This window comes from Peromyscus leucopus, chromosome 20 (assembly GCF_004664715.2).
Source record: "Peromyscus leucopus breed LL Stock chromosome 20, UCI_PerLeu_2.1, whole genome shotgun sequence".
Classification (NCBI taxonomy): Eukaryota; Metazoa; Chordata; class Mammalia; order Rodentia; family Cricetidae; genus Peromyscus; species Peromyscus leucopus.
This window is the reverse complement of record NC_051080.1, coordinates 35,204,174-35,222,871: the sequence shown is the minus strand read 5'-3', so window position 1 is coordinate 35,222,871 and position 18,698 is coordinate 35,204,174. Positions and strand designations below refer to the sequence as shown.

The 18,698-nt window shown below is 54.4% G+C and overlaps 2 protein-coding genes across 3 annotated transcripts; one reads left to right on the top strand and one right to left on the bottom strand.

The window, feature by feature from the left end:
* Window positions 1-936: 936 nt before the first annotated feature.
* On the bottom strand, window positions 937-9,268 carry Mpst (mercaptopyruvate sulfurtransferase). Of its 2 annotated transcripts, none has more exons than XM_028871071.2 (3): window positions 9,175-9,268; window positions 5,211-5,832; window positions 937-1,550 (listed from the first exon to the last, which is right to left on the bottom strand). In XM_028871071.2, exons 1-3 carry the CDS (start codon window positions 9,253-9,255, stop codon window positions 1,252-1,254), a joined length of 1,002 nt encoding a protein of 333 aa, XP_028726904.1. In that variant the 5' UTR covers window positions 9,256-9,268; the 3' UTR covers window positions 937-1,251. The 2 variants fall into 2 exon arrangements, with proteins under 2 accessions (XP_028726904.1, XP_037053543.1); XM_037197648.1 differs by lacking the exon at window positions 9,175-9,268 and adding an exon at window positions 9,090-9,106.
* Window positions 9,269-9,999: 731 nt separating this feature from the next.
* Window positions 10,000-16,648, top strand: Tst (thiosulfate sulfurtransferase). Its single transcript, XM_028871072.2, has 2 exons — window positions 10,000-10,728; window positions 16,179-16,648. Exons 1-2 carry the CDS (start codon window positions 10,134-10,136, stop codon window positions 16,475-16,477), a joined length of 894 nt encoding a protein of 297 aa, XP_028726905.1. The 5' UTR covers window positions 10,000-10,133; the 3' UTR covers window positions 16,478-16,648.
* Window positions 16,649-18,698: the final 2,050 nt, after the last annotated feature.

Sequence of the window (18,698 nt, the reverse complement as noted above, 5' to 3'; positions counted from 1 at the left end):
TCCAAAGCTGTTTACTTCCACCTCGTGAGTCCCACGGATTAAACCCCGGTATCATGAGGTTTTGTGGCAAACGTTTAGCCTCTGAGTCATCTCTCCGGCTCCACTAAAACGTTTTTATTTCATTAAAAAACCTTATTTCATAGCATGAGTTCAGAGAACGGCTTTGAGTGGAAGCTGCTATGGTTTGGGGCCCGATTCTCCTCCTGACTCAGCCCCTCCTCAGAATACTCTGGCAAGGTTGGAACGGCCTCCTGAGCTACAGACCCATCTTTCTCCGGAAAGGACCTGTAGTCGGTCACCTGCCTGTAGAAGGCTCCCTGTGGGATCCCAGATGAGTCACAGCCAGCTTTACCTGATACCCAGAGGCGGGGCTAGGGAGACAGCTCAACCAGGCTTACAGGACTTGCGTTCAGTCCTCAGAACCCGTGGAAGACAAGTCAGGCGTGGTAGTGTGTGCGGGCCGTGGTGGTGTGCGGGCCATGGTGGTGTGCATGCCGTGGTGGTGTGCGTGCACCATGCCAGCACTGCAGGGACAGAGGTGAGTCCCTGGGGAGTGCTGGCCAGCCAGTCTAGCCCACTTGGTGAGTTCTTGACCAGTGAGAGACCCTGTCTCAAAAAAACCGGGGAGAACGGTGCTTGAGCAACAACAGCAGAGACTGTCCTCTGATCTCAACGCACACGCACATCCACACACACAAACTCACATGCATACACACACAAGTGAAATAGAAATGAAGAGCCCAGAAGCCAGAGGGGAACTCCAGGATGACAGGCAGATGACAGTATGTCACTGTGTCTGGGATCAGGGTCTCTGGGGCCCCAGCATCATTTGAAGGCAACAATAGTTCCTCCAGCCTGGGAGGAACCAAAACCATTTCTGCTGGGTGTTCAGGGATCCCCGGCTCCTCATGAAACTGAGACAGTCTCACAGCCACAAAGGTTTTGTGCTTGGTGTTTTATTTCCCAACAGTGAAACAAGCTGGGGCAGGGGGACCCAGCTTAGCACCATGCAGGCTGTTCTGTTGTCTGGCCTCCCTCCCACCCCTGGGTAGGGTACCCCATTACTGCCACCTGCTTTGCTAACTCCACTGGGTGCCCATGAGTCATTGGAACTCCTGGCCTCTCGAATGTCACCCCCAAACACTACCTGAGTTGTCTGAGGAAGGACTCTTGGCAAAGCAGAGTCAGAGCCACCAGGCTGGCACCATGATGGTCAGATGTCCCCCGAGCTGTACTGTGTCCCGCCTGGCCTTACTGGGTCTTCCCTCGGCCCTCGGAGATGACATGCTCAGGCTGGGCACGCATGTACCACTCTACCCAGGAGCCATCATAGACAGGCACATCGGGTTTGCCACATAGGAAGGCCCCCAGGACCACGTGGCAGGCTGTGACACCGGAGCCACATGTGGCTACCAAGGGCTTGGACAGGTCCACATTCTTCTCCTGGAACAGGCGTCGGATCTCCTCTGGGCTCTTCTCTAGGCCCTCCTTGGTCAGGAATTCAGTGAACGGGATGTTTACTGAGCCAGGGATATGGCCAGGTTCGATGCCTGCACAGAGGAACACATGGAAGGGCGGTATGAGTGATGTCTAGTGTTGCTGGTATTTGTGGTATCAAGCCTCCCACCACAGCAGAATGCCAAATGTGTTTCCAATGTCTTATCCTCCAACCACCAGTGCTAGGTCCCCTCACCACACAGATGGCCAAGCTGAGGCTAAGTAACATCCAAAGTTGATACACTCAGCTAATTGCCGGTTAGAGTTTGAATCCTGGAACTAGACTCCGCCAGAGCCACAGAAGACCCTGGGCTTCCTGACCATGAACCTTGGAGGCAGCAGAGCAATACACATGACCTCTGTCCAGTTACAACTTGGGGCATCTGGAGGTTAGAGTTGGTATACAGGGCAGACAGGCAATAACCAGATAATTGCTAGCGTGACAAAGGTGCCCCAGGGCTATAGCATAAAAATAGCAGTAGTCATCAGCACAGCTGACATGGCTGAATGCTTGCTTTGTGCAGGACAGTGCCTGGACCCAGCTCAGCGGCACCTTCTCCTTCAGTACCACCCAAAGTCTACGGGAAAGAAATGACTGTCACCCCTACCCCAGGAGAGTAAGGCACAAGAAATAGCAAGTCCTAGCTAGCAGTGGGTGGAGAGAGTGGTACCCACCCCAGAGCCTGAGCCACCATGGAGCAGGGCTCAGTGTCCGGGGGGTGGGGGGTGGGTGGGGGGGTGGGGGGTGGAGCCTTCTCCCAGGATGAGCGGAAGTCAACCAGTCAGGGAGCCTGACCGTGGGACTGAGAGCACAGAAGGCAGGAAGGACCCAGAAACCCTGAACTAGGCACAGTACATCATGGCCACTGAGGCTCAGACAATAAGGAGGAATGCCTCAGTGTGCCCGGAAGAAGACTTTGGGCTCTGGTCTGGCCGTAGGGGAAACCAGATTTTATCCTTAGAAGAATTCAGTCTTGAGGCTGGGGATGCGGATCAGCTGACAGAGTGCTTGCCTAGCATGTGTGAAGCCTTGGGTTTCACCCTCACACCTCAAAAACCAATTCCGGTGACACCTGACTGTAATTCCAGCACTTGGGGAGTGAAGTCAGGAGGATCAGAACTTTAAAATCATTCTGGGCTATACAGCATGCATGTTTGAAGCCAACCTGGGCTACCTGAGACTGTTAAAAAAAAAAAAAAAAAAAAAAAAAGACAGTCTGATGGATGAGGACCTCAGCAAAGCCAGACAAGTGTGGATTAATTAGGAGGGTCACTTTACTCCTGGCTCCCAAGTCCCAAGAGCTCCAATGCGCATTTTGTCTCTGTCTTTCAGCCAGAAGTTACTAATGCCTCATTTTCACAGAAGGGCTGAGACGCCCATTAGAATGAAATCTCACAGCCGGGCCATCTGGATTCTGAAATGAGGCTGTTAGAAACTTCTGCCTTGGTTTCCCTGTACTTGGTGTGAGCTGCTGGTCCACATCAGTCTCTATCCTCAGAGGATGGTGGGAAACGGCACTCCCGAGCTTAGAGAGGGTTCGGTAGGTCGGTCATTCCCAGCAAAGTAGGCCTCCTAAAAGTCATCCTATGGAGCCCTTCCCAAAGCTCCAAGAGGAGCAAGCTATTGAGCCAGGATGCTATGGATAGATCAAGTCAGGGCTTCCTCATACCTCCAGCTTTACCCAGCAAAACATGCACCCTGCCCTGCTGGACTGAAGAGGCAAATGACAGGTGTGCTTGGCCAGATCTGGGGCTGGGGAGTAGAAAATGTGATGCTTTCAATACAAGCTAACAAGCCTTCCCGCCTGGCAGCCTGGACCATGTTAACTAGCCTGCTAGGTTCTCAGCAATCCCTCCCATTCACAGATGAGTAAGTGTGATGGCAGGACACCCTAAAACCTCCCGAAGGAGCCTGAGCACAGAGGCAAACGGTGATGAAGCCACTCCCCACCTTGTGAGTACAGTTTATCCGCGTGCGTGCACAGAGCTGGGCAATTTAGGTGTGTTTGCTCTTTCACACAATGATCTCACCCATTATGGTCCCTCCCATTTTACTGCTCTTCTCATACGCCTTCAAGGGCCACCATCCAGAGGGGCTAGGTGACCTGCCGGCTGCTCCCCAGACAGTACGGGCAGAGACAGGGCTCTGAACCCAAGCCTGGACCAGCAGCTGCCTTGTGTGGCTTTTCCCCTGGGACTGAGTTTGGGGGCACCCTCACTAGGCTAGAGCATGGGAAATTGCTGTCTGAGTAGGTTCAAAGCTGGTGGGGTATGTCTGCAGTTTTCCTAGGGTTGGAGACGCAACAGTACTGTTCCGTCGGATTCCAGGCGGCAGGAGGCTCTGAAGTCCCCAGACACCTCTGGGTCATGGACTCAGCGCTAGGTACTGAACTGTCAGGCTGTGAGCCTGAGCACTTTAGAAGTGCTTTAGAGAGGGCGTAGAGGCGCTGCCAGGGCTATGGCCAGCTCCTGCACCCTCGCCAGCTGGAGAGAAATGGTGGGGAAATCACTGGTTGCTCGCTGTGGTTAAGTATGCAAGGAGTCTGAATCCAGAGCAGCTCCTTCCTGAGGCCTCGGGCAAGGCAGCCCCAGGGCTATTTCCCTCCCCTGAGCAATGGCAGTACATGCATTGCTCCACAGCTTCAGGAGAATTGGGGCCTGGACCCCCAGGACACCCAGTCATATGAAATGACATCCTGTCATGCAACCTACACACACCTAACATTTAGAACATCTCTAGATTCTCTCCCACCCCTTTCTCTTCCTTTTAAGTTTTGAGACAGGATCTCACTCTTGTAGTCCAAGATGACCTGGAAATCACTATGTAGCCCAGGCTGGTCTCAAACTCATGATTCACCTGCCTCAGCCTCCAAATGCTGGGATAACAGCCATGAGCTGCTGCACCCATCCCTGGATTACTTTCAATATCCATTTTTTCATTGCGTCAAACATACGTAGTTACACTGTATCATTCAGAAATAATGACAGGGACAGGAACAGCACACTCTCTGTACAGACAGAAGACAAATTGTTTTCTGAGGTTGTTTACACACAGGGATGTGGTGTCTACAGGTACAGAAAGCTGGCTGTACCTATCTCCTCGGAGCTTTGAAAGGCTCACCCCAGCATGGCTATAGCCCGGTCTGCTTTGTGGAGTCTCTTCCCACATCACACAGGGCTTTTCCTGGAGAAGCCTAGGCCACAGGCATCTGGCTTGGCCCTCTCACCCAGAGCACCGACCACTCAGTTTGACTCAGTTTGGGCGATACACCCTATTCCCCTCTCGGAATCTCTTAGCAATTCTGGTGGCAGTTGGAGACATCCTGCACCCCATTAACTCGGGAGCTGCAGGCCAGACCTCATCAAGACCAAGCTTGGGTCCTTCCTAAACCAGCTGGGGCTGCCTCCTGCTATCATGCGGTGGCCTCACACGAGCACGGTATTGCAGAGCTGTTTGGGCTGTCACACGCCTACAGGGGCGCCCTGGATTCTCAAGGTACTTAGGCAACCTGTGCTCAGAGTTCCGAAACCATGAGGTACTGTTGTGGCCTCCACTGTAAGAAGGAAGCAAGAGGCTCAGGATGAGGCGCCCAGCAACCAACCCTTCTCCCCTGCTCTGTGTGCTTTGAAAGGCCAGCACAAGGCTAGGCCGTGTAGGGGCGCACACCAGCCTGTCCCCACGCCCTGCTCGGCGGGTTTCCCCAGCGTGTTACCATCTCGGGGTTCTGGCTCGGTGCCCCGGAACCGGCCAGCTGCGCGGGCATCTACCACCTGGAAGCGCCGGGCCTCCAGGTTCTCCAGGAGGTCCTTGTGGGTCTTGATGAAGGAGGGATCTAGCTGCGCGCGGAACTCTGCGGGCTCCGGGTGGCTCTTGCCGGAGCTGATTGGCAGCTTCTGGCTCAGCCAGTAGCGGAGGCCGCCGTCCAGCAGCGACACGGAGCGGTGGCCGAAGGCGCGGAACATCCACCAGACCCGCGGAGCCGAGTAGAGGCCCTGGTCGCTGCCATCATAGACCACGACGTGCGTGGTGGCGCCCACGCCCAGGCTTCCTGCGTAATCTGCAAAGTCCGCGGCGCTGGGCAGCATGTGATCATAAGGCGATGTGTGGTCGCTGCAATGATCGATGTCAAAGAAGGTGGCGCCTGGAATGTGGCGCTCCTCGAACTCCTGTCGCGCATTGCGGCCCAGCTTGGGCAGATACCAGGAGGCATCCAGTAACTTCAGTGCCTGCGAGGCGCGCGGGGACTTCAGAGCCTCCGCCACCCACTGCGCAGACACAAACGCTCGGAAAAGCTGCGGGGCGGCCATGGCCTCCGGGATGCTCGGATTGCGGGCCTGCAAGACAGGGGAGATACCAGACTCGAGAGACTGGCCTGCTGTCAGGGGCTTTGGCTGGGGCATGTGTGCTGATCGGCGGAGGTGGAGCTTGAGCACCGGCAGAGCAGAGTCCAGGAATGCTGAAAGGCCCGGGGTGAAGCCAGGATCAGGCTTTATCACTCAGGGACTCCCTCTGCCAGGCCTTGAATCATACACAGCTCCAATTGACTTTATGACCGTGGGCGCCAGGGGAGGGTGGTGCGCGCCCCTCACTCGCTATTCCTTCCCCAGCATGCGGGTGGGTAGGGTCGGGCCAGGGGCAGGCCAAACTGGCCCTTAAGTAAAGCAAACAAGGCCAAAGTTTCAGGCTTTCTCTAAGACGCAGCCAAGCTTCACAGCCAATCAGATTCACTCATTCATTGAGCGGTTGTAGGAGTCCAATAGGAACAATAACCAGAATTCACCCTTAGCCCAGTGCCATTTACTCCTCCTGTATTACAACACTTGCCACAGCAGCCTCTCCCCAACCTGCTGAAGGAACAGCCTTAAGAATTTTGGTGCTGTCGCCTTGTTCCGAAAGCCACCGAGGCTTCTAGATGTGCTTTGAGTCACCTCGTGTGGCAGCTTGTACCTCCTAGAATACCAATACTCAGGAGACTGAGGTAGGAGGACCTGAGTTCAAGGCCAGCTTAGTTTACATAAAAAGTTCCAGACCAGCCGGGCGGTGGTGGCGCACGCCTTTAATCCCAGCACTCGGGAGGCAGAGGCAGGCGGATCTCTGTGAGTTCAAGGCCAGCCTGGTCTCCACAGCGAGTTCCAGGAAAGGCGCAAAGCTACACAGAGAAACCCTGTCTCGAAAAACCAAAAAAAAAAAAAGTTCCAGACCAGCCTGGGCTACTCAGCAAGTCCATCTCAACAAAACAAAACAACAACAAAAAACAGAAAAAAGTAAAAAAAAAAAAAAAAAAAACCAAAACAAATGAAAGCTTCGAGCATACTCACTGGGGGTAGGTTTGGTCACTGGCCCAGGCCCTGTGCTGGGGACACTTCACTTTGGTAGGCCCCAGAGCAGCTCAAGCAATAACGCAAGTGAGGAATTCTGGAGTCAAGTGTGAGCACCAGGGCCTCTACCTCAGCCTTGAAGGCAGGGAGAAGACGGTGGACTTCTTGAAGGAAGCAGAGCACATTTTGACTTACGGCATGGGTAGGAATAAGGAGGTAGACTTGGACTCCGGCTAAGGGCTGATCCCAGCGTTTGCGACGCGACTAGATGTGTTAGTGGGGTGCAGGAGGGTGTGTGTGTGTGTGTGTGTGGTGTGTGTGTGTGTGTGTGTGTAGAGGGCAAGCAAGCCAAGGCTGGTGGAGACACAGCAGCTCCATTTCTCCCATTACTCTTAGGAATTTGGCCTCCTCAACTCTGGTTTGGGAGTTGGAGAGCCCTCTAAAGTAAACGGCACAAAACCCATGGCACAGGCTGTTCATGTGGGTGGGCGAGGGTTCCTGGGTCATGTGTCTTATATTGGAGCTTCCAACGTGTGTGTGTGTGTGTGTGTGTGTGTGTGTGTGTAGGGCAGAGGACACTCTCAGCGGTCAGATGGGTCCTCAGGCACTAGCCATTTTATGTTATTTCATTTTTGAGATGGAGTCTTTCTATGGCCTGGGACTCACTTTGGCTGAACCTCGGGAATCCACCTGTCTGGCCTTCCCCGGTGCTGGGGTTACAGACGTGCAATATGCCTTGTGTTGTTGATGTAGGCTCTGGGGACTTGGGCTTGCAAGGCAAACACTCGAGCGAGCTGTCCTCCCAGCACAGTGTCTGCCCCCTCCAGGGTCTCACTCTGTATCCTGAACTATCCTGGAACTTGAAACTATGCCCTGCTGCCTCAGCTTCCAGAGTAGGGGAATTGCAAGCATGTACCAGACTCCAAAATCTGTCCCACCTCTTAGTGAGATTTAAAAATGGATATGAAGGACCACCATCATATACCCTATATACAGCCTCTTTGGGTGATATTTAGGGCAGTGAAATGAAAAGCTGTTACTTCTTCCTTTACTCTCATAAGTGGCTCTTGAATCTACAGCGGCAGATTCTTAAGACTTCCGGGGCGTTAGACTTTGGAGGTCTGAGGTCCCCTGACCCCACCTCCCTGATTAACTGACAGTTCTCACAAAGGACCCTGGGCAGCAGGAAGAGGGTCAGAGAGGCTAGGCTAACGGGTGTCCCTGAGGGGCAGAAACCCGAAAGAGACTAGGTTCCTTTGTGGGCCAGGATTCCAGGGGAGAGCGGTTCTCTGGAGGACTTTCAGGACACACAGGGCTGCCCCAGGCCATCCTAGGGCTGGTGTGAGTTCATACACCGCACCCAAGAGGGGGGGCTCAGACTCTAGAGCATCTCCCCACCTGGAACCCTCTTGGCACTTTCTCTTCCCTACCGTCAAGCTCAAGGCTCAGGGGATGCTGGGAAAATGCTAAGCAGTGTTTGAATATTTGCAACACACGGTGACAGTATTTCAGGGCAGGATCAGTGTTCAATAAAGGGAAAGGAGAGTCGAGAGAAAATCATTCCAGGGGAATAGAATAGCCCGTGGAGGTGTTGTCCAGCCATTTTGCAAGAGCCCCGATCTATTTCCAGATATTTTGCCAACCGGCATTTACATAAATTTACAATGAAGTGGTAAAAATTGAAGTCCAAGGCCATTAATAAAAAAGCACAAAGTTTCAAGGACAGGCAGGTAAACCAAGGCAGCTCTCACCACTGTGGGCTTCGGGTCTGAAATTAGTAGCTGCTCCACCACAGCGCCCTGGCACCTCCCGGCTCTACCCGTTTCTCCTGTTGGGAGAAGTTTCAGCCCTACCCCGCAGGGTCGGTAAGGCCGTGCCACCGCAGGCGGGCCTGGTAAGAGTTGGTTTCATTTCATTCCAGCGTGTTCTGCTACTTTCTCGCCTGGCCGGACACACAGGGTCTTCTCACCACAGCACCTCTGAATGGCTTTGTTGGTTCTCGCGGGCCTTCCTACTTTCTCAGGAGACACCAGGTCATCCCAAACCCGAGCCCGCCACTGCTACCCACCTAACTCTTACCCCACCCCGACCCACAGGCGGTCACAAGCAGCCGCAGACAGTTCCCCTTAAGGCAAATTAGGAGCGCCCTGGAAACTCTTCTCTCATAGATTTGTGTCCCCTCCTCCACTCCCGCGTGGTACCACGCTATGCAACCCCGAAAAGCACCCCCCCACACACAGAAAAGCAAATAGGACGCGTTGGGCAGCAGATACCAGGGTTCCGAGCTCCCCGGTTCCCAGCTCCGCCATGTCACCCCCCTCCCCGCGCCCTCAGCGGTCCCCTCCTTCCGCCACCAACCTGCGGCCAGCCAAAGGGAGGAGACTTGGGCACGGCCCACTGCCTCGGCCACTCCGAGCTGCTTCTGGCTGCACCTTCCATTCCCCGGGCTGCGGGGGAAGCATTCTCCCTGCAGCCGGGTTGTGCACTGTCCCAATGTCACCCCTAGCCTCCAATAGTCCCTGTCGGTTTGAAAACTGTCACACCAGAAGGGGCAAACAGAGTTCCCGTGCGAAGGCGCAGAGGCCGCTCGAAGTCCCAACTGTCTGCAAGAGAAGTCCCCCCGTGGGAGGCGGTACAATGGTGCGGGCCACTTGGGGACACTCCCGGCTCTGGGTTTGAACCCTTCAGCTTCTCCGGAGCGCAAGGGCGAGTGCCTGCGAAGCTGCCAGGGCGAGTGAATGCAGCGGGCCGCCCAGGATGGGGCTGCCAGCTGGGCCACTTGCGGCCCAGGGGAGGATCCTGGTGGAGAAAGCAGGGCAGGGCGCTTGGGACCCCTTCACCGGACTTGGGCATTCTAGAAGCCAGAGAACCCAGGCTGTAGGGGACGGAAACAGAACGGCTAGCGAGTGGTTAATGCGCCCCGGAGATGGGACTCGAAGCCCAAGGGCTATTTTCCCTACTTAGGACCTGTGTGTTCTCCCCATCCTTGCAGACAGGGTCCTGAGCCAGCCCCTCCCAGCAGCGAGGCCATAGGAGCGCTCAGAAGCTCTTGGCTACGCCCACCTGCTCTTCTTGGGACCAGACTGGGAGGGCGCCCGGGCAGTAGGAGGGGCGGAGCAGGCTTTCCCTAGGGAATGTGCAAACCTATCCCACAGTCCCCCAAGTCTATCTCTGTGTGTAGTTACCATTGCACGCTGGGAAAGTGTAGTGGGGACAACTCCGCCCCCTGGGCTCCGCCCACCGCACTCAGTCCTCTCTGGCCTGTGTCTTTCCTGGTTCCCACCCGCGCCAGGTGACACGCAGAGCTGACACTAACTATGGTTCACCAAGTGCTCTACCGGGCGCTGGTCTCCACCAAGTGGCTGGCGGAGTCCATTCGGTCTGGCAGCCTGGGGCCCAACCTCCGGGTGCTGGACGCGTCATGGTACTCTCCGGGGACCCGCCAGGCTCGCAAAGAGTACCAGGAACGCCACGTGCCTGGTGCGTCCTTTTTTGATATAGAGGAGTGCCGGGACACCGCTTCGCCTTATGAGATGATGCTGCCCAGTGAGGCCCACTTTGGGGACTACGTGGGCAAGCTGGGAATCAGCAACGACACACACGTGGTGGTGTACGATGGAGACGACCTGGGCAGCTTCTATGCACCCAGAGTATGGTGGATGTTCCGTGTGTTTGGCCACCGCACGGTATCAGTGCTCAATGGTGGCTTCCGGAACTGGCTGAAGGAGGGCCACCCAGTGACATCTGAGCCCTCACGGCCAGAGCCAGCCGTTTTCAAGGCCACGCTGGACCGTTCCCTGCTCAAGACCTATGAGCAGGTCCTGGAGAACCTCCAGTCTAAAAGGTTCCAGCTGGTGGACTCTCGGGCCCAAGGACGGTACCTGGGCACAGAACCGGAGCCCGATATAGTAGGTAGGTGTCCTTGTGGCCTTTGGGGGAGGATTGTCAATAAGAGGATGGGGAATCAGAATAGCAGGGACCCTCAGCCCCTCCATGTAGACTTGTCTTTCTATCTGTAAAATGGAAGTCAGCCTTGGAGGCTTTTGCAGCTCCTAGACGTGAGGGCCCAGTGTGCCCATAGCTGAGTGCTAAGAAGCTGTCTGCCTCAGTAGAGGTGACTGGGGGCCATCCATCCATGTCCACTTCCAAGAACCAGTTCTCCCACACGCACTAGGATGTATCAAAGGGTGTCCTACCCACAAGCAATCATCTGCAGAGCTGTACAGAGGTCTACAAGTACACTCATACCCTCTAGATCCCAGAAATCCTTTCAAACACCAACAGGGGCTTTCCCTGAGCTCTTCTGGGCCCCTGACTATTGTTTTGAATGGCAGCTCCCATTCATACCTCAACAAGCAGCTGCAGCCCATCTGTGAAGCTGTTACAGCAGCTGCTAGCTTGTACTAGGGATATTGATACAAGGAAATATCCCTAACTTAGATGGGAAGGTGAGATGCCAGGATATTGTTACTTGGTCAGTTAAGTGGCAGAGCCAGGATTTGAACCCAGTACTATTTTATTTTAAACCAGGGCTCTAAACCCAGATATAAACCCATTCCATGTCACCACCACACTCTGGGGTTCAGGGGAGCCTCCTGTGCCAGGCACTCCCAGAGAGATGGCCCTTAGGTCTCCTCCTCCCCCCCCCTCTGTGTGTGTGTGTGTGTGTGTGTGTGTGTGTGTGTGTGTGTGTGTGTGTGAAGCCTGAAGGAGTCTGCACAGCTCAGGAGTCAGAAAAAGCCTCGGGAGGGGAAACGCTGTCTTCTAGAGGCTTCTAATCAGAGGTGATGCCAGGTCTTACTTGACCTGAGCACAGGACTGGTGGCCTGCATCCTGTGCTCTTAGACCTGCCGGGTCTGACTTAACTCTGGGTAACATTTTGCCTAACTTGTTGCAAAATGTCTTTTCCTCTCTGCCAGCCAATGTCGGCAACACTGTTTTAACAGTCTTACTCCTGAGCCGTCACCCCATTGGACAGAGGGGAGATGAGGCACACAGGCAGGAGCAGGTCAAGGCCACACATCTAGTTGTCCCTCTCTCTCCAGGCCTTTGATGTCTCTGCCTGCTATGCTCTGGGAAGGTCAGGAGAGAAAGATTCACGCTCCTTAGGTACTTTCCAGAGACCCTGGACATGGAATGCCTGCAGCCCCTCCTGATCTTGGCTCAAAGTGCTTTTTCTTCTTGGAACTTGTGCTGGGGGAAGGGAGAGGAAAGTTGGCTGGGGAGCTTTCCCAGCAGCCTGGAAAGCAAACTGAGAAATGAGCGACACAGGACCCAAACATAGCGTTCCCACCATTTTATAGACGATGAAAACTGAGGCTTGGAGAGTGGAGACCGCCTGCCTGAGCTCTAAAGTGCCTCCCTAGGTCACTTCCTATCTCTTCTGATTGCTCTGGAGTGCCAGGGAGCCCGGGATCTTCTTCCAGCTCAGCCACTCCTATATGGAGGGTATCACATGCTTGGCCCTGCATTTCCCAATCACAAACAAGCAGAGGTTCCCAGCCCCGCCACAGGCTCAAGGCTTTTTTTCTACGCAGCAAGTCAGCAGAGAGACTCTTTGGAGGGGAAGGCATTGAACAAAGTCCAGGACCATCTAGACAGGTAGGGGATGGGCCACTTGCCCCATTCCCTTAGAGGATTTGCTGGACATGAGTGCACACTGCCAAGGTCATGGTTTGCTGCCTGGGATGGGTTTAGCGAGGTTCCTGTAGGTTCAGAAGTCCAGGTATAAAACCCCGGGGTGGGGGTGTGGGGGTGGGGAAGCCTTGACTCTCATGTTCCTGAAGGGAGTGAAACAGAAAACAGGTCTTCAGAGACCCCATGACTACTTCCTGTCCTCTGGGAGCAATCACCTTCCCCTTGGGCCTTCAAGTGCCTTCCAGGGTCCTGAGTGAAGTGGGCAGAATAAAAGAATATTCAGGTGCGGCTATGTGTGACCACGGAGAGAAAACCAGTCTTTTGAGGACTGAAGTAACCTATGTTCCTCAGAGTAAGTAGGAAGAATCATAGAGAAGAGAGGGACTTTAGAATTCAGGGGTCTCTGGAGGCCTTGCCAGTAGCAGACTGTTTCCCTTCCTTCTCCAGGCCTCAGTTTTCCTCATCTATAAAATGGGAATGCTAAGTTTGGGCCTGGTATCACTCATTTCTCAGTTGCTCAGCCTGTGTAGCTGTGAACCTGTTTTGTTTTGTTTTTTTCCTCCCCATCTCCCTGGAGATGAGAAGGGGGAGGGTGTTGGTCCATGCTGAGTACTTTGATTTACAGTCCCCTGGATGCAGTCACCTCTGGAATCCTCAGTAGCCTTGCTGAGGGCCTGGCCCTGCTCCACTCAGGGCTACAGGCACCAAAGAGAGCTTTACCTATGGCTGCTGTGGAGGGTGGGGTGAGCCAGAGCAACCACGAGGATGGGTGGGTGGGGGACGACAAGAAAGGTCCAAACAGGTTTTCCTGGCCTCCAACAGCCATGCCTATCCGTGGCTCAAGGGATCCTAACACCCCTGCTGACTCGAATCTCCTAAACCAAAGCTGGAACAGAGATTCCTAGACTTCTAGGCAGTTGAGGAACACAAGAAGTTATCTCAGTAATTCCCCTGCCTCAGCCTTCTTTTCCAGGGGAGCTTAGAGTGACTGAAAAACAAAGGCTTTAGAATCTGACTTGACATCACATGCCTCTGCTGTGTGCCTCTGGGAAGTTACTGCCTCTCTCTGAGCCTGGGATTCCCATTAGAGCTCGGAGGAAAGACTCTTCGGGGTTGTGAGGAATGAGGGAGATACAGTTCTCTAGAGAACCCACTTTTGGGGTGCTGATTGCCCGAAGCTGCCTGAACAGTGGCAGGCCCCTTGTGGGGAGGGGATGCCGGAAGTGTGGCACGGAACGCAGGGTGGGAGTGTGGCAGGGGCCCTGCTTCTGGCTGCAAGCCCCTTCCTCCATGTGGCAGTGTTCCAGAGCCCTCTGGCCCCACCCAGGGTTCCCTGGGCTCTCCCTCTGCACACAGGCTGTGGCTTCTGTTCCTTTAAAGTCCCCAAGCAGAGGCTGGAGAGATTGCCTTGGGAGTGTGAGGACCTGGGTTCGATCCTCTGAGCCCACCCAGGTGACTCATGCTTGTCCTGGCACTGGGGAGGCAGAGACAGGCAGGTGTCTGGAGTTCACTTCATCTAGCCTCCCCCAAACAGCAAATTCCAGGCAGATGCGCCAATGGGGAGCATTAGCCTAGGTGATCCTCTCATCTCCATGCACACGTCCACATGGGTGTAGTCCTTCAGCTGCCCCCCAAAGCAAAGCAAACAAACAAACAAACACCCAGATGAGCCCTGGGCCTTCTTGGCAGAGGTGGTGGCCATTGCTGCCTCCTCAGGCGGGAGCCAAGGCTTCCCAGCATCCCTGGCTTCATCCTTCCTCAGACAAGGCCCCCTTTATAGACTCAAGAAAACAGTCGAACTGGTGTATCACGGACAGGAAGAAAACAGCACTCAGAGGCCTGAGTGCAAATGGCCTTGCTCCCCAACACCTGTGGGAAACCCCTGTAACCTGACAGCTGATGTCCGTAGGTCAGCTGCTCCCCACTGGCAGCGTTACACATTGCTGGTTTCAGGTCACAGCAGGAAGACGTCTCTCGATGTCGATGCCCTTTGCAAGCAAGGACTGCTTGTGCTAGTGATTCCAGAATCTTCTTTTGGATGAGAGGGCTCCCCCATGACTGCACTGACCAGCCGTGCACCTACTGTGCTCCGGGGTTCACTGGAGCCTTTTACCTACAGGAGGGGAGACTGAGGCCCCGAGGGCGAGCCTTCCTGTCTGTCTGATGCTGCTGGGATGTGACTTGCTCATAGCAATCAAAGCCTTCTCTTCCCCTCCCCCACTACGCCCACCATGCTGTCTCTGTCCTGCCCCATGGTCCAAGTTTAAAGGTGGTGGGGATTTGGGGAAGCTGAGGAGATGGAGCCGTTCTGGCATGGCCCTCACTCTCCGTGTTGTCCGTGGAGGGGTGCAGGGTGCACAAGGAAGAGAGAAATGGCTGAGCATGCAGGCACTGATAAGGTGCTATCAGCCAGCCACGGCCCGTCTTCGTTGTTTGCAAGGGCCCTCCCCTTTTATTGGTTTGATGGTCTTCAAACAAGGTCTCACTCTATAGCCCAGACGGACCTGTAACTCACTATATAGACCAGGCTGGCTTCCAACGATTGGTCGACCCTCCTGCCTTAGCCTCTAGCACGCAGGGGTTGCAGGTGTGTGTTAGCATGCATATCCACCACACATGCTGGGTGTGCTCTAGAACTGGGTGTGTTCTAGAATGGACCCTGGCCTGCCCCACCTCTGCTCTGCTCTTGCTTAAGCTTCAGGGGTGCGTGATGGAGGGGATGGCATGACCCCCTTACCTAGATGGAGCACAGCGTTGGGAGCCACAGCGTCGGGGGAGACATCAATAGGGTTCAATATTTGTCTTTTTTGTTTGTTTGTTTTTCGAAACAGGGTTTCTCTGTGTGACAGCCCTGACTGTCCTGGAAGTCAATTTGTAGATCAAGTTGACCTTAAATGCACAGAGATGCACCTGCCTCTGCCTCCCAAGCGCTGGGATGAAAGGCATGCGCCGCCGGCCTGACCCAATAGTTATCTTTATGTCTTTTATTCTCACCCAGGAGCACTCACTCCCCATAGGGAAACTGAGGTGCAGAGAGCTGACAGGACTTACTTAGTGTCACCAATGTAGAAAGTGGCAGAGCCAGGACCTGAACACGTGTCTGATACCTGGTCCCTTCTCTTTTCACAACTATGTCCCTCACAGTGACATCAAGACTGGGTCTGCCTGTCCTGAGCTATTTCATGTCAGCACACCTTAGTGTTTCCACCTGTAAAATAGGTCTACAGGCAAGTCTCTTTAATGGCTCACAAAGCCAGCCAGCTTCCATACACTCTTGCAAACTGCTGTCCAGGAGGGCCTGGATAGTTTCTCACCACCACATTCTCAGCAGTCAACACAGTGTGTGGCTTCTGTGTGAATTCCTCCCACCTGCTCCACCCAGTAATCCCAGGAGACAGATGTGCACTACCGAGCCCATTCCACAGGTGAGAAAACCTGAGGTGTAGAGAGCAGCAGCAATCCGCAGAAGGCAGGCAGGGAAACATTAGGATGTGTGCAGGTGTCTACTCAAGCAGAGGTGACTTGGGATATCCTTCCATTGAAATAGGTCGTGGGGCAGGGGCTGCAGGTCTGGGTCTTACAGCTTGCGTGTTGAAAATACATAGAGCAGGCAAGAAACTGAGTTCCCAAGAGAGCAAAGACATTATTTTTATTGGTGGTGCCCCCAGGTCCTCTAGTTTCCACTCCCTCACCTCCCCTAACCCATGTCCTCTATTGCTACTCAGGACTGGACTCGGGCCACATCCGTGGCTCAGTCAACATGCCCTTCATGAACTTCCTGACCAAAGACGGCTTTGAGAAGAGCCCCGAGGAGCTGCGTGCCATATTCCAGGACAAAAAGGTGGATCTCTCACAGCCCCTCATCGCCACGTGCCGCAAGGGGGTCACTGCCTGCCATATTGCCCTGGCTGCCTACCTTTGTGGCAAGCCCGATGTGGCTGTTTATGATGGTTCCTGGTCGGAGTGGTTCCGTAGGGCACCCCCGGAGACCCGCGTGTCCCAGGGGAAGGGTGGGAAGGCCTGAGTGCGCCAGGCTTCCTCCTCTGCACGCCACGCTCAGCCGGTTCCCTTCAGTGAGGCCAGTGTGGCCTGCTGTGGGTTCACACTTGTTAGGCAATGGAAATTGACAAGATTTTTAGAATCGCTCTGAGTGCCTTCCTCCCACCACACCGGAATAAAGTGCCTTTTCTCAGAATTGTGTCTGCCCCCTTGCCCTGGGTTCCACCCTCTACCTTCGCTGACCTTCAGCCGAGATGGCCGTGCCGAGGACACTGTGGCCTGGACTCGGTCTTGGCCAAGGCAGCTGGGTGCCCTCTCTTGTGTTGTGTGGCAGACTTTCCCTAAGAAGACACGACACACACACATCTACGCACCCCAGAAAGGGAACCCATGGCGCGCCAAAGTAACCACTGCACCGGTGTCCAACTTGGGTGAACCAAGGGGTTTTTTATTGGGGTTATTCACAGGAGCGTGGGTGAGGGGTTGCTTAGGGGATAACTCAGCAGCAGCTGCATCACCAAAGCTGACCCCCAACATGGATGACAACTCACAGGAGCTGTGGCCCTGGAGATGTCCGCACAGCGTGCGGACAGCGCTACAGTCTAAGGAAGTCTGCAGCTCTGCTGGTGTGAGTCCCCGACCCAGCACTTTGTTATACTGCTGGAGAGGGGCTTAGGAATCATTCAAGTTTTTGTTATTCCAAACATGTGTCTTGTATTTACCTCCGGAGACCACCCTTCACACACACACACACACACACACACACACACACACACACACACACACACACACACACCACTCCTGGAGGGAATGTTTCAGTTACGAGGAGACTTTCATACATCACTAGTTGGGGATGCTCTGCCATAGAGGATGCTGGGACCTACCTGAGAGGATTATGAAGGAGAATGAGGATGACGGAGAGAGAGGAAGCCACGACTAGCCTAGTACCGAGCCCTCTCTGTGGGCTCCACTCCCCAAGCGTAGGGAGGGAGAGAGAAGCTAGCCTTCCAAAGGCCCCAAAGAAGCACCATCACTTGCTCAGTCTGAGTAGACCCTCTGGGGATGGTGGGGGGGTGGTTGGGGCAGGGACAGCTCCATTGAAGGGTTCTGCAAGCCTGGCAAGTAGTAGCAGGAAGCCACCACAAGTGAGGGCTTCCCGAAGACGCAGAAGGACCACTGCTGATGCATTTGAGTTTTACAAAAACTAGCTTTGAGGTTCTGAGCGGAATTCAGGACCCATCGACTGGAGATCTGGCTCCTTCTGCAGAGGGAAAGAGGGGCCCTGAAGAGCCAGGACCATGTTTGTTGGGGAGGAAGCCCAACCCAGTGCTGGAGCAAGAAGGGCCCAAGAGCTCCTGGGGAGGGGCTCTGAGGCTGCAGGCTAGATCTCATCTCTATCACCTCTCCCCTTCCCATGCCAGTTCCCCCCTCTCGGAACCTGGATGGACCTAAACAACTTTGGGGACAAACGACAAGTGGCCCTCTCCTGCTCCTCCCGTCCCAACTGCTCTGTCAGCACAATCTCAAAGCAGCTGTCAAGAGTCTTGGAAGTGAGCAGGACTCCTGCAGCAGGCCCTGAAGACCTCTGGGGAAAGGAGGAGACATTGAAGGAAGAGCTAATACAAAGGGCCTGAGGCCGCTGTGCTCAGCTGGGGCCATGGGTGGGGTGCATGGGCAAGTGGAAGGGTCCACAGCAGAGGGGAGAGAGCATGTCAGGGTGGGCTGTGCAGGTCAAGGGGAAGACTTGAGTTTTTACTTCTGGAAGGTTCTGATCAGAGGGGTGATGTAGCATGAATCTTAAAAGTTCTTATTAATAAAATTAAACCCGAGGCCAGTTATTGGGGTGAACGCTGGAAGATCAAAGAGACAGAACAAGCCACAGCTATCTCACCTCGCCGGATCCTCAGCTGGTCTTGTCTCCTTAGACTGGAGGCCTCTGAGTCCTCATCTGGAATGGGTTTCAGCTGAATTACTTACTGCTCAAAAGCCTGGAAGCTTAACTAGCCGAATGCTTAACCAGCCAAAATGTGTCTAGTTTCTGGTCCTCACGCCTTATATACCTTTGTGCTTTCTACCATCACTCCCTAGGATTAAAGGCTTGCTTCCTGGGATTAAAGGCGTGAGTTACCATGCCTGGCTGTTTCCAATGTGGCCTTGAACTTACAGAGATCCCAGATGGATTTCTGCCTCTGGAATGCTAGGATTAAAGGCGTGTGCTATCACTGCCTAACTAGTGGCTTTTCTGT